At 37.3% G+C, this 14,701-nt stretch overlaps 2 protein-coding genes across 2 annotated transcripts; both read right to left on the bottom strand.

Annotated features, from left to right (window-relative positions):
- Positions 1-661: 661 nt before the first annotated feature.
- On the bottom strand, positions 662-2,083 carry LOC133179606 (uncharacterized protein F54H12.2-like). The gene has a single exon (XM_061314319.1). The coding sequence runs from the start codon at positions 2,081-2,083 to the stop codon at positions 662-664; it is 1,422 nt and encodes a 473-aa protein (XP_061170303.1).
- Positions 2,084-4,976: 2,893 nt separating this feature from the next.
- On the bottom strand, positions 4,977-5,645 carry LOC133179605 (uncharacterized). The gene has a single exon (XM_061314318.1). It carries the CDS (start codon positions 5,643-5,645, stop codon positions 4,977-4,979), a length of 669 nt encoding a protein of 222 aa, XP_061170302.1.
- Between the last annotated feature and the right edge of the window lie 9,056 nt (positions 5,646-14,701).

Below are 14,701 nucleotides of genomic sequence, written 5' to 3'. Positions count from 1 at the left end.
ATGAGGCTATTTTTTTTCTTTTTCTTTTTTTTATATACCTTTTTCTATCTATATTTAGTATCATGGGGAAAACCCCTTTTTAAAAAAAAAAAAAAAAAAAACAAGAACAGATTTTTTATTTTTTTTTTTCAATTCTTTTTATTGATGACAACAATTAATTACATGACATTTTGATAGAAACATTGACAAGTTTGTCCATGACCCGTAGGTCTTTTATGATAAGTGTCTTTAAACCATTGAGCTACATAATGATCTCTTTGTAAGGCTGTACTATGGTCAAAGGGAAATAACCACTCGTCTTCTTTCTTTCTCAACTTGTGTCTTTGATGGAAATAATACACGCAATATTGTCCACACACATCGGTCTTCCAATCTTGATATCGATACGGATTATAAATCCATTGGTGAGAATGACGCTGGATAAAGTCTTGAATTTCTTTCTGTAAGGGAGGAAATCCATAAGAGTCAAAATATTCCACCACTGGACTGCTCACGTACAGACACACCCAGTGTTCTCCAGGTTGATCTTGAGGATCCGTATTCACCACGATGGCTTTTTCTCCAAGTCTTAATTGATCCGGTAATATATCCAAAGGGTACACTCCACCAAAAGAACTCTTTAATTCTCTGGATAAGACTTCTCTCAACTGTCCCGTATCCATTAGTAATCAATACTCACTTCTCTCTGTTTGTTAATTTCTAACAGGTTATCGAATTCTGCATACACCACACAATTTAAGGTGTTCACCGTATTGTTCGTAAACTGGACTTCCACTCTCAGATTTCCTGTTTCTATGATGTGGAATTTGTCCGACTGCGCTTCTTGATCTTTCTTGAAATCCCAGCCCCACAGAGTGTATCCGTTTTTATACTCTTCTAGGGTGATGTCCAGAGCCCAATCTTCTCCTAATTTTCCCAAGGCTTGATATAGACTCAGATAAGATCTCAGATATAAATCTTCATTGAAATTGGGCTCAAAACAACGAGTACTCATGGTCTCTCCGTTGATACTGACATCTAATTTCTTAATCCCAAAGTTTTGAAAATGAAACGGATTTTTAGTTTTATCTCCGTTAAAAGCCGCATTTTCCACAAAGCCTAAAATGAGACGTTTAGGCATCTGGCCTTGAAACAGATGATCCGTAATCTTAGATTGAGTTCCTGTCAGTATGGTAAAGGTTTTCACTTCCACTCTTCTCAATGGATATTTAGCTCTATGAGTGTTCAAACTTTGATTAATGCCATTCATCATGACGGCCGTGGGTTTGACTTTTCTCACCCACAAGACCATGTTCAATATTTTCACTTTTCCCGTACTTCCTGCTTTGATCATCATATAGAACTGAGGTCTAGCTCGATTAAATCTCAAACGGACGTCTACTCCATTGGGTAGAAATCGGTCTTGTTGCAATAAATCCAGATGTAAACGATAAAACAAGGCTATTTTCTTACTATCATTGATGGCCTGGTGACGTTTTCTAAATCCTTCGTTTCTAGAATTGGCCGGTAACTCTGGGACGATAGGTTCGTCAATGACCACAGTATCGGCAGCACCCAGTAAACCCTTGGTTACATCAAATGTCTTATTTTGAGCCACTCCAAGGTCTGCTACCCTCACTTCGTCCATGTGTCCTGCCGTATCTTTTTCCCACAGACTACAGGCTCTCATCTGGGTCATTAAAGTTCTGGGTTTGTAAGAAAGTAATTTCTCCAGATAAGCTTTGTAAGGATAAGTATCTGTTCCAGGAGTCACTATTTTTCCATTGACATTGAGATCGATTTCCGCAAACAAGGAATGTAAGATATTATTCACCGGGGCGCAAATATTTCCACCCCCAGTCAGATTAGTACCATCGTCTTTGGTAAATTTGCACACCATTTGAACATACGTTTGAGATAAATCCAGATATTGATCTCCTTGTCCTTTAATTTCAAATTCAATGGGAGCCGTATCCGAATCTAAAGTACTAGAAATGGGGTAATATTCTTCCCATTTGGAGTCTTCTAAAGCAATATTAGTCGGGGGGACTAGGAACAATTGTAAATTGTTCATCCCACACGCACAGGAATCTGGTTGCAACATGATGTCTGTCTACTAAGATTGATTTTTCACAAATGAAGGTCAATCTCACTCGACTCCCCTATTTATAGTGTGTCTCAATCAAAGATATCTAAAGGACGTGTTTTCTTAGTCTGAATTCCTCCTTGTTTTTTTCTTTTTCTCTTAGGACCTCCTCGGGCTAACACAGGTGTCTTTTTTCTTCTTTTCTTACTACCTCCTAGATTCATTCTTTGTTTCACCATTCCCGAAGTATTTTTCAGGGCTTGTACTCCGTGAGTTTTTACAGCGTCTTTTAAAGATCTCTTATTTTCTAACACGTCTAACCCCGTTCTAGCAGCAGCGGTCAAGGCATGTTTAGCTCCCGTTTTCAGTAAATCTGTAAAAAAAAATCCTCTGCCTCTCTGTCGTCTTTTTCTTATTATTTTAATCACCATTCCCGATCCCCTCTGTTTTTTCATTCTCTTTCTTCTTCTTTTCTTAGTACCTCCTAGATTCATTCTTTGTTTCACCATTCCCGAAGTGTTTTTCAGGGCTTGTACTCCGTGAGTTTTGACAGCGTCTTTTAAAGATCTCTTATTTTCTAACAGTCTAACCCCGTTCTAGCAGCAGCGGTCAAGGCGTGTTTAGCCCCCGATTTCAGTAAATCCGTAAAAAATCCTCTGCCTCTCTGTCGTCTTTTTCTTCTTATTATTTTAATCACCATTCCCGATCCCCTCTGTTTTTTCATTCTCTTTCTTCTTCTTTTCTTAGTACCTCCTAGATTCATTCTTTGTTTCACCATTCCCGAAGTGTTTTTCAGGGCTTGTACTCCGTGAGTTTTGACAGCGTCTTTTAAAGATCTCTTATTTTCTAACACGTCTAACCCCGTTCTAGCAGCAGCGGTCAAGGCGTGTTTAGCCCCCGATTTCAGTAAATCCGTAAAAAATCCTTCCCCTCTTTGATAGTTTTGGGGTGGATAATAATAGGGTGGGGGTGGTTGCTGTTGGCCTCCTCCAAATAATCCTCCTATTAAGGGAGCTGCTACTTTAAACAAGGATCCTAAAATACCGTGTCCTTTTTGACGTAATAAACCTCTATGATAGACAAACTGTCCGTGTCCTCTTTGTCTCAATAATCCGGGATGATACTGCATGTTTTCATGACTCGTGTCAGACTGACCTAAATGCACTCCAGTGACTCCTTTTTATACCCCTCCTGTCTTAGGGTTGAATACAATACAGACAGCATATCAGACAAGTCATCACTCCCAATAGGATGTAACAAAAAAGATGTACACTCATCTCAGTACACTTTTCTGAAATGAAGTTTCACGACCGATTTTCCACTTAAAAAAGGCATGGGAGTCCCTAAAGGAGTCATGATATGAATCTCAATGCTATCGAAATGTTTTTTACTCAGTTTCAAATATTCCGCTCTAACGGGTTCCCATTTAGCTTGTTTTTTATCTTCCAGATTGAGTGTACAAGGAACCACTCTTAACAATTTCAAGGCATTGGATCCTACCGTCTGGGGTTCAATCAAGTCACAATACACGTACATGGATTTCAGATTTTCATATAAATCTACGGTATTGTTACCCATGTAACTAACGTTGATCCATTTGGTTTCTGTATCGTTCTGAAGCATCACCTTCTTACTTTCTATTCCTAACTTATAAGCTAAGGCTGTGGGAAAACGAATGCAAAAGGGATATTTTTTAAGTTCTCTCCCGTTAAAGTGATACATCACTTTATCATATTTGTCATGATAGGCTAATTTCATGGCATTCTCTTTTTTAGAATCACCCTCTTTTTTAGAATCACCCAAAAACTTCCATAATTTTTTCAAAGTTCTTTCCAGTCCAAGACTGATTTCACTTGTTAAAGCCATGGGATGAATGTAAGGCCCCGGTCTAAAGTGAATTCGCTTAATTTCTATCTTCTGGTCTTTCGTTATGAGATTACCAAATTCAGTATGGGCCCAATCTAACAGTACAGGACATTCGCTTAATGGCATGGCCTCTATGGTTTTCATTTTAAATCTGCCCCATCTAAACACATTAGGTTCTTGGACTTTTGGAACATAAAACTGAGGAAGCAGGATGTCAAAATAAGCTTCCTCTTCGGCGATGTTTTTCAATGAAATGGGATACATCAATTCTGTTAAAGCCACTTCCCATTGTCCATCTGTTAAATCTACTGTTTGTGGTAATAAGGTTTTAAATTGAGCCGTCGTATTACTCGGAAAAGATTGCATGGACCCATCACTGGGTAAAGTCATGTAAAAACCACTGCTCTCGGCCATGTTCAGTGAGATACTGAGACAAAATAACTTAGGACCCTTCTATTTATAACAACACTTTTTTTTTCTTATTTTTTTAATTTTATTGAATCTATTTTTTTTTTTTTTTTTACACTTTTTCTTCTTCTTCTTCTTCTTCTGATCTGTAATCAATCACTCTGTCCAAAACACCAGGTCCTTCCTTTTCCATATTGTCTTTGATCTGGGAAAAGGGGATGCGACAATACACATACTGTTTAACGTCGTGATAATCTGAAAATGTCAGTTCTTTTTTCTTCATCTTGAAAAAATGTCTCACACACTCTGCTATGTCGGAGTACCAGAGACTTTCGTTCAGAACCAGGGTCATCGGTGTCGAACGATTCATAGGATGAGTACAGCTGACCCATTTATATTGCTCGTAATGCTGGTTGAATTTCACCCTCACTCTAGTTCCTTTAGGATGCGGGATTTTGACTCTTTTTTCCAGCCACACGTTTTCCAGGGAATGTCCTGGATGATTTTCAAAGAAATCCAGGATCGCTCCTAGTTTAGTTTTCATCCACCCTCCTTGCATGTAAATAAACTGAGTGACGGGGCTCTCACAATACCAACGATACTGCATCTTTTAAAACACGTCTGACTTGGACACTTTTCAGAATGAATGATTTTTTTTGGGCTTGAGTTGAACGTAGCACTGATGATCCGTGTCTACGGTTTTCTTACAGATCTTACATTGTTTCTGTCCTCCGCAATGATGATGAGGGAGTAATTTTTTAGGCATCCATTTCTGACAGTGCCTACATCGTCCCATTAAACTGCATACCGTGGTGGCCGTATTGTTACTGTGAGGTTGCAGATGATTTTCGTAGCAAGTCCTACTCTGAAAAAATCCCTGGCACTGGCTACATTGAATGCGGCTCCCGTCTGGAGGGCAGGGAGTGTTAGTTAAACAAAAGGAACATCGGTGAGGGCACTGGGTACGATGGTGTTTAATATGACTGTAGCCCACGTCGCAATGATCACAGTAGTATTGATTGCCCGTCACACCAGGCATAGATATGATGGCATCGTAATGATGGTCGTTTAACAGGACATTCAAACAAGTTCCCTCTCCGTAGCCTTTGTAAACGGGCTCTAAACTGAGTTTAGAGGAGGTGGACTTGAACTGGAATATTTTCAATCGATAGCATGGGGCTAACACTTGTTGTAATTTCCCCCATTCTTCGGGTCCACAAGGCCGATGGATATCACACCCGGCTTGTTCCATGAGGGTTATAGCTTCTCGTTTCTGATTTAATGATTGAGTATCTCCTAGTCTCATGCGTTTCCATCATTTTTCCCATTCGGGGTCTGGGTGTTCAGGTTTTTCACTGTATAACCGGGTGACTACGATGGCTCGAGCTAAACAAAATTTATCCCAGGGATTGTCGATCTGAACGATACTTCTTTTTCCCTTCTTAAAACTCTCCTTGTTCACCATCAGATGTTTGGTTTTGTCTCCACCACTCCCTTCCGGATACTTGACCCGAAACATGTCGAATTCCATGGCCCCGTCTCCCAGTTTAAAATCCTTCTTGGATTGTTGAACGGCTTCTATTTTGTCTAAAATGACGTCCTCGTTTAAATGTTTACATGGCGTAAACTCGTACCAAATGTCGGAATCCAGAGAAGGATGGCGTATGTTCAGGCGTAGGTAATCGTTAGGATTACACTGCATTTGATATTTGACATTTTGCAGCATGTCTCTAAATAATCGCCGAATAAAGCCTCTGTTTTCCTCCTCTGGAAATTCCTTAAAATTCACACTGTAGACATCTTCATGCGCTTTAAATTTTCTGGAATGCTTGGCTTGTTTCAGTCTCACTTGATAGTATTGGGAAATGGCCTTTGGCTTCTGGGGTGGTGAATGGGCTGATGAGTGTGGTTCTTCATCCGACACAGTCCTTTGTTGTTCTTGTTGGACTTGGGCTCTCTGCATTCTCTCTAATATTCTCGCATTTCTTTTTCTGAGCGCTAATTCTCTGTTTTTATTGTTGTAAATAATTCTTTCTAACACTTTCGCCCGTCTTCTCCATCTCATCAGTTGCTGGGCATGTAACAGTTTTTTCACAGCAGAATCCATGTCGACAGGTGATGGAACTGACAACAGAATGAGCTTCAAGTCAGACACATGCAATACTTATACAGTGTATGACGTCATAATGGCTAGGTTTTTCCAGGTGAGTGCTGAGCGCGTGCAGGTTTTTCCAGATCTCACATCTCATATCTTAGAACGTGCTGAGCGCGTGTGGATTTTTCCAGATCTCTGACCTTGACCCCGGGGGTGCACTGAGTTGACCCAGCCATCCCCCAGGGCCCAAAAGTGCACTCAGTTGACCCAGCCATCCCTTCAGGGCTAAAAAGTGCACTCAGTTGACCCAGCCATCCCTTCAGGGCTAAAAAGTGCACTCAGTTGACCCAGCTATCTAGGCGCCTTATACTACTCTCATGTTATTCCATTCGCTCTTAATACCTGGTATTTATTATGGATTTTGATCACTTGCATTCTATAGAAAGAAAAACACAACTTGCGTTGGTGTTTACTCATGTTATTCAATTCGCTTTCTGTGAAAAAGCCAATTTTAGACGTAATGGTTTTTATCATTAAAATCAAATTTATATAACTACATAGTGCTTAAAATGTTTTACAAAGGTAATGACGTTAACGTGTACAACGTCAAACTTAATCCATTCGCAAATTGAATAACATGATTATGCCATTAGTAGCAACCTAGAAAATGAGCCTGAAAAATTTCAAGAAATTCAGTGAATCGATAATAAAGATAAGTTCAAATCTCGGCCGCGACTGACCTAAATCGATAAAAAAAAAAAAATGGGTAGCAACTGTTCCTTGGCCATGCGCTCGGCACTTTGAAGTGAAAGTTGCGGGTCCTTCGGATGAGACCTTAAAAACAGAGGCCCGTGTCACGACAGGCGTTGGCACAATAAAGATCCCTCACTGCTCAATCGCCCTAAGTGCCAAGTAAAGGTAAAAAAAAAATAGAAGCCCTTCACTGGTATATGGTGACGTCTCTATATGAGTGAAAAATCATCGATTGGGACGTAAAACATACAATCAATCAATAAAACCTGAAATCCGGGACAGTCGGGACGACTAAATTAACCGTTTGCACACGAGTCAGTTATAGAACGACTTGACTTAAACAAAATGCAAGTAGTTTTACAACACGTACTCATTTCATTCGGATAACTAATTGGACATCAAGATTTCGCAGAAAGCTTTGTCCCTTTGCGGGGTCAACTGAAATATCATAATAGAAAGGAAATATCTCCACTTTATGCTTCTAAACATTTTGGCATACTCCGTTAAAGCCACTGCATTTACTGTGTTTTCTCTCTTTCAACTCTATTTATGGGTAGCCCTTACCTGCGTAGACTGATGTCTCTCGGTCTCTCCTTACATGTGAGAGGAGGTCCCATATGTGGTGCTGATAGCACCTGTATTCAGAGAACACAGTTGTTGATAGTGTTCCGAATAACTTTGGTTGTATCCTCATTTTGAATTTCAGGAATTCCTGTAAATTTAAAGAAACTCTTTCTCGAGTATTGCTAATCAAGTCGAGACTCAACATCAGATACCTGTTCTTTGAGATCACGAACTTCAAATGCAACTTTGTCTATTATTGAAAGCTGGTTTGCCTGATGTAATTAAGCATAAAAATAGGTATGTCAAGACAATTGAATATTTTTTTCATTATTTCTCACCTTCTCCATAACCATCCTGAAATCATCATCCTTGTCTACAGCCACAAAATGTTTGTTTGTTTGTTGTTGTTTTTTTTGGTCATGAAAGTCATTCTTTGAAATTTTATCATCCTTGCCTGTTGTAAAACCATAGTTGAATTCTGTTACCTCTTAACTTCCACGAAATATTTCTTCAGCATTCTCGGATTAGTGAAATGTTGATACTCGTCTTCTGCTAAACTGTCTCCATGACAGATTTCTGAAGAAGTCTGTATCACCGAGCAAAATTAACGTTTTTGAAATAAATAACTTTTGAAAATATTTTACTAAATTTGGACGTTTATCTGTTGAATTCTCTATCTATTATCATTGTATGTCTGTTATTTAGTTGATTGTGTCTCATTCTCTTTGAAGCAGGATTAAGACATTCCAATTGCCTTTTAAGTGACTGTTAAAAGAATTGATACTCGTTAGGTGTAAATGCCTCGGGACCTGTTAATCTTGTATCAATAACTTTGTTTATATAATTATTTAGTAATGTCTTTTATGTCCATTATATGAAAGAAACACATGTCCATCAATTAATTCAGCCAGTGTCATAATTCAATTATTGTTTACTCTCTATCTAACAAAAAACTATGTCCATTATTCCTTCTTCAGTTTGGAGGCCCGATGCTCTACTGGCCACATCCAACTCGGTTACGACTTGTAAACTATTGCTGAATTCATGTTGATTGTTATTTACCATCGTCTATAATAAACGGAAACCTAATTTTAGCAGTTCTTGGACTTCATATTGGAAGACCATAAGGAATACGGCACCTTTCTCGTTTACATTGTATTACGGCCCCACAGCGCCGCTACTGTATTACACGCCAACATTCCTTCTTCCCCGTTTACGCTGAAACAACGGATATAGTCCATGAAGTAGATTTATAACGTTATAACCAAAATCTAACTGGTTATATATGTACCAAGTTGGTAACATATTGAACGGTACAAGGGGACTGTAATCATACAGTAGGAGCATCCAGGTATTTCCCTTCAACCATTTTCAAACACTTGAGTTAAATTTTCTCTTCCAGTTACCAACATTTCATGGGCTGAAAAAGAATGTCTTACTGTAAATGATCCTTTAATAAATAAAACTCGCAATTGTTTTGGATCGGCTCTTTATTGTTTCTCAATAATTCTGATATACAATCAGTTGATTCATCCATTCTATAATAAACTAAACCCATTAATACATTCTCCCATTATTTGACAAGAACTCCGTAAAGCATCTGTAGAAGGCAATGCATATTTCATTCCGGATAAAAATCTGTGCTCCACTAAAAAATTCTGTAGGTTAGCAGTCGTCGTCGCGTGATTAGAATCCATTGTACCAAGAAGGATAAATGGTTTTCCCTCATAAAGTGTTTCTTTCGATTTCATGCCCATGATAAATTTTACTGTTAACCATATTGACTGTAGCGCTGATAACGGACAATGGTTCCTTGCCTTCTGTAAAAATTAACGTTGCGGTGTAGAAGCTCTTTGTTGCCGACGCTGTCTTTTGTCTTTTCTGTTATTTTATCCAAAGCTTAATGAAATTCGAAGTCCGGAGTGAAAACTGATGATATGTATCCTTTTTAAAAATTATCATAGCCCTTTGTATTTTATTAATATTATGATAATATGAAGAAATATTCTGAGCCAGTAATGTCAAACTAAACGTTTTCTCTGCATTATTCTGAACGTCAGCTATATGTTTAGCAACTTTTACATCCTTTTCAAGTTTTCCCGAGTGCCGTTGATAAGTTGTTCACTTTGTATCGACTGTGTTCGATTTGAAATACTTTACGTGACTTAAAAGGGGTTCAGTTAGATTCTGGTCTCGTCTAATGATGCTGTAAACCCGACTGGCAACCATTTGCAAATCCTCCGAGGTGGCAGTTCCGATTATGGAGTAAGAAAAATCTCCAATGAAAAATAAAGGAGCACTGCTTCCTGAACCTGTAAATTTTTGAAATTGTTTTAAATTAAATGTGGAGAGCTTTTTGATTTCGTATTCCATTTCATTGTCCATCATCTGCAATTTAAATAAAGGATGCCTCTTGTATCTCGAACAGACGTCCTATAATTTCTGCCCGTTGTCAAAATTTCAAAGATTTTAAAACATAAATATTTTTAAAGATGTTGTAAGATAAAAGTATAAAATATCTTCCCTCTCGTCTAATTGAGTAAAAATGATATAAAACACATAAAAGATAGCTCTACAAGTAATAAGAATTCATTCCCTAAAAAAGAATTGGACTGGACATGTTCTGAAAGTGTACATATAACAAAGTGACAAAACATGATATAAGAAGTGAAAATTCTTGACGCAGTTTAAACAAAATTCATTACCTACGTGTTCCCTGAAAGACAGGAAAAACGCTTTTTAAGGATGCGAAACTCTGCTCGACTAGCACACGTGTTCTACAGAGGGATGAGTTGAACCTCTGCAGGGCCTCTGTAGTTGGGCTGAGATTTGGAGTCATCAGAAACCTGCGACATGGATACCCTGAGTCTCCTAGAAGGAGGCCTTTGTGCTCACCTGAAGTTAAAAAGGAAATGATTATATACATGAGTAATTATGTAACTTTTGTCTTGAGATAGGTACAGGCACGTACATGTAGCACCGGGGGGGGGGGGGGACCCCCTCCCACTTTTTTTCTAAACATAATCTTTACTATTGAAAATGTTCATTGAAAAACCGCCCCCCCCCCAATTTTTGTTGCAGAAAAGTCAAATAAGGGAAATGATGCAGTAGTGTATGAGAAAAAAAAGGTACTGAAATAAGTTGGTACTGAAAGAAGATGGACCCCCCCTCCCCCCACACACACGAAATAAGATTTTCGAGTTTGGAAAATCCACCCCCCTTTTTTTGCTTCTCAAGTTTTTTTTTCAGGTAAGTTGAATTATTTTTCTCTGGCTGCCCCCCCCCCTTTCCAAAAACGATGCTGCGTTCCTGAGCTGTATAAAGATTTTACAAGTGACAGTTAAAAATATACCCCTTTCAAATTGTCTGCAGAGTGCTGATTCTCTCCAGATCCTATTGTCATGCACACTGCCCGGCCAATTGGCACAAACACTGGTAATACGAAATTTTGCATCACACACCATTTATTTAATAAATTTACACGTGTTACTTAAAGTATTGAGGATAAAGGATACAAATGCATCGGTTATCTTTTGAAATCGAAATTTAATACGATCACCTGCACATTCAATGAATGAAATCCTTTCCGATTCACAAAGTCTGGTTCGTTTTTTGAAAGGCCCTGTATATTCACAAACGTCCCATCTACACACCCGAGACATTTGGGAGTCTTGTATTGAAAATTTCTGATCATGTGTTTTAAAAAAGTTAATATCATTGATGTATTAATCAGTTATTTAGCATGATCAACATTAATTTGGAAAGCACACAGACTATATTTAATTACAGTTTTAGCACACATGTAAGGTGTGCTTTTGCATGTACAAGTATAGGAAGTTTGAAATTTAAAAATATCATTTGATTTTTAAAATGTAACACCCCAATCTACTACATGTAGTGTATTAATAAATAGAATTTTGAGTCTTTATATAGAATAAAGTAAGTAATGATGAAATAAAAGCAGCGTAATTTGTAACATCTGCTTACATGTAACTAATTAGGGCCCCGCAAGGATTTGCGGGTGCCCTATAGTAATCACTCTCTCTGTCTGTCCGTCTGTCTGTCTGTCTGTCATTCTTCCGTCCACAAATTTTCTGTTTTTTTTTTCTAATAACTTTTTTTGTAGTTGACCAATTAAGTTCAAATTTGGTATGTTGGTTGAAGAGGCAGTAAGACATATTTTGATGCTAAGTTTGGTTCTCTATGTCATCCAGTTTGGAGCTGGGGTGTTGGGGTAGATTCCTTAACTTTACATTAGAATGAATGCCAGGGCAAAGAGAGATAACTGCTGAGAATGTTCCTAATATTGTAAACTACGAAAGCTGCAACTAGTCCCATGGGATTAATTAACTTTCCTCCTGAAGAAAATCCAAAGCATTATCTGTTGCTGTCAAATTGAGATTAATTAACATCCTCTGTCTGCATATGAAGTTTGTTTTGAAGTTAAGGTCAATTCTGAATGATGTTTACATTCTCTGATATGTGGATTTAAATAATGTTCATACTTTATTTTGGTAAAATATACAATGAGTTATGAATTTATTGAATTCTAAAAACAAGATATACATAAAGATATGTTTTTTTTTGTTTTCTTTTTTTTATTTATTTTATTTATTCATTTTTTTTTTTGGCTGCCGTATGTAAATTCAAAAATACTATTAATTTTAACGGGTAGTCCAATAATATTGTAAACTTGAAAGAAAAGGATGAGAGAGTAGTACAATTAATCCCCAGTGATTAATTATCTTGTCTGGGGCAGAAATTTTTCCAGTCTTATCTTTATTTGTCACTTAAGATAAATTAACCTTTGTCTGCAACTGATGTTTGTTTTGAAGTTAAGGTCAAGTCTGGGTGATATTTGTATTCACTGAAGGCTGGCATTTTATAAAACACATGCTTTATTTTTGTTTAAATATACATTTAATTGAGTTATTATAGATATGTTTTTTACTGCCTTACCGGTATGTAAATACAGGAATACTCTTTACAGGTTGTTGGATATTTAGGAATTATCTTGAAATTTTATAAATACAGTTGTTATTGCATATTCTCCTTCATATATTTGTAAATTTTTGTAATCAGTTAAAATTCTCATTCTGTAAGCTGCACCCTTATATTTCTACCCCTCGGCGGGGCCCTTGCTGACTGGTCAGTTTTCTAGTTGTGTTGGTCAAAAGCACAGGATTAACATGTTTGTTTTTTTTTTAAATCCGTTAAAATTTTCTTATACTGATGGCAATACTAACTGATTGATAATAATTTCGTTATGTTTATGAGGAATGATTTATAAAAATATTAATGTCTAGTAAATTTTCTAGAAATTGTTATAAAAAGGAGGATCCAACCCTGCCCTTCTCAAATCGTTTTTCTTCGTCTTATATTTTTAAAGGGGGGGGGGGTTAAGGGTAACAGATAACAAAACACTTACTGTATATGCTTTTATATGTCCAAAATAATCAACAATCTAAATTCACTTTTCAGCTTTGAACAGTTGAATACTTTGAAATATTTGGTGTTAAATCCGTTAGTCACTACATGGATGACAATATTTGGAATTTCTCATAAATAATAATACATAAATACATTCGCTTACAGACATTACTGATATTGCATTTCTTTTGAATGATGTTCCGTTTTATTTTTTTCTACATGCTCACAATGCTTTTTGCAATAAAATATTAGATTTCATTACGATAAAACAGATTAAAAAACGTTCTATTTCAAGTCGCCTTCTCAATGTACGATTGCTAAAGCATAGGATAGTCCAAGAGTTATTCCTCTTGTACATATTCTGAAATTGAAAGCAAGAAAGAGCAGACGCTGAGTGGCTAGTTACCTGCGATCTTCAAAAATTCTTGTTTTGTTTATCTGGCTGTTTGGTCCCTTGGAAACATGATAAAGTCTTGCCGAATGTCGTTGATTTCCTGAGTCACAGAAAGGCAACATCTACCGACCGTACACTCAGAAACATTTACACTGTCCCCGATCAATTTATGAAAAGCACCCGTAGCCAGAAAACGCAAACAAACCAACAGCTGCAAAGTGGAGGTAAGATGTGATTTTTTTTGTGGTGTTTATTAGTTTGTGTTCAATCAGACTCGCGAGATTTTTCGATAATATTAACTTCCGGGTACCTCACACATGGAGATGTGTATTGGGTTAAATGCATGTTTATGGTTTACACAAAGCGTATAAGGAAAGTTTAAGCAGTTGTACAAAGCCGAAGGGTTCTCCGACTTACGATGGATAAATTGAGTGTCATAAAAGCTTGGGTGCGAGCAAGTAGGAGGAGAATTTCTATCGAAGTACAGGTAAACAATTCAGAAAATGTCACCTGTTTTTTGTGTATTCTTTGGGAAAATAGAAGTGTCTTATATTATGTCTGATAAGAATAGTTTTATCATCATCATTCCAACTAATTTATTACCAGATTTTTCTTGAATTCGAGGATAATGATGTTATTACCAGCTGATTTAGGAGGAGTAGTGTAAGTGGGTACATACCTCTAATTATTTTTAGAATCGGTAGGGGAAGAAAGTAGTGCAGAAAAAATTACAAGTTCTTTAATTTGCAGACCTGAATAAAAAAACTGTGATAATGTATTAAACTGAGCCTCATACTTGTTGATAAGGAGTATGTTCCCTTGCAAAAAACCTTGGCAGATGTAATTTATCAATAAGATCAGCAGAATTATTTATGTATTACAACACCAGTGAGAAGTCTGGAATTCCCCTACTTTCACTTTCATTTTCAGAGGTTAACGCAGACAGACGCATTTTGCCGGAAAACGAATCTGACATGCCACCTCGAGATTTTAACCAAGGAAAGACAACTTGATGTGCTTTGATTGAGGGGTCACTCACTGCTGAACGAAAATTAGGGACATTGCTATGTGAAGAAACGTTAACATTGCCGCCTATGAGAAAACAATTAGTGGACTGTACCCAATA

Source organism: Saccostrea echinata, unplaced genomic scaffold (assembly GCF_033153115.1).
Source record: "Saccostrea echinata isolate AGI-Se365-2 ecotype Australia unplaced genomic scaffold, CSIRO_AGI_Sech_v1 ptg000005l, whole genome shotgun sequence".
NCBI classification, from domain to species: domain Eukaryota; kingdom Metazoa; phylum Mollusca; class Bivalvia; order Ostreida; family Ostreidae; genus Saccostrea; species Saccostrea echinata.
This window is presented reverse-complemented; position numbering and strand designations above follow the sequence as displayed.

What these genes read in the sequence shown, in the direction of transcription:
- LOC133179606 (XM_061314319.1), bottom strand. Translation starts at nt 2,083, where the DNA reads ATGTTGCAACCAGATTCCTGTGCGTGTGGGATGAACAATTTACAATTG.
- LOC133179605 (XM_061314318.1), bottom strand. Translation starts at nt 5,645, where the DNA reads ATGAGACTAGGAGATACTCAATCATTAAATCAGAAACGAGAAGCTATA.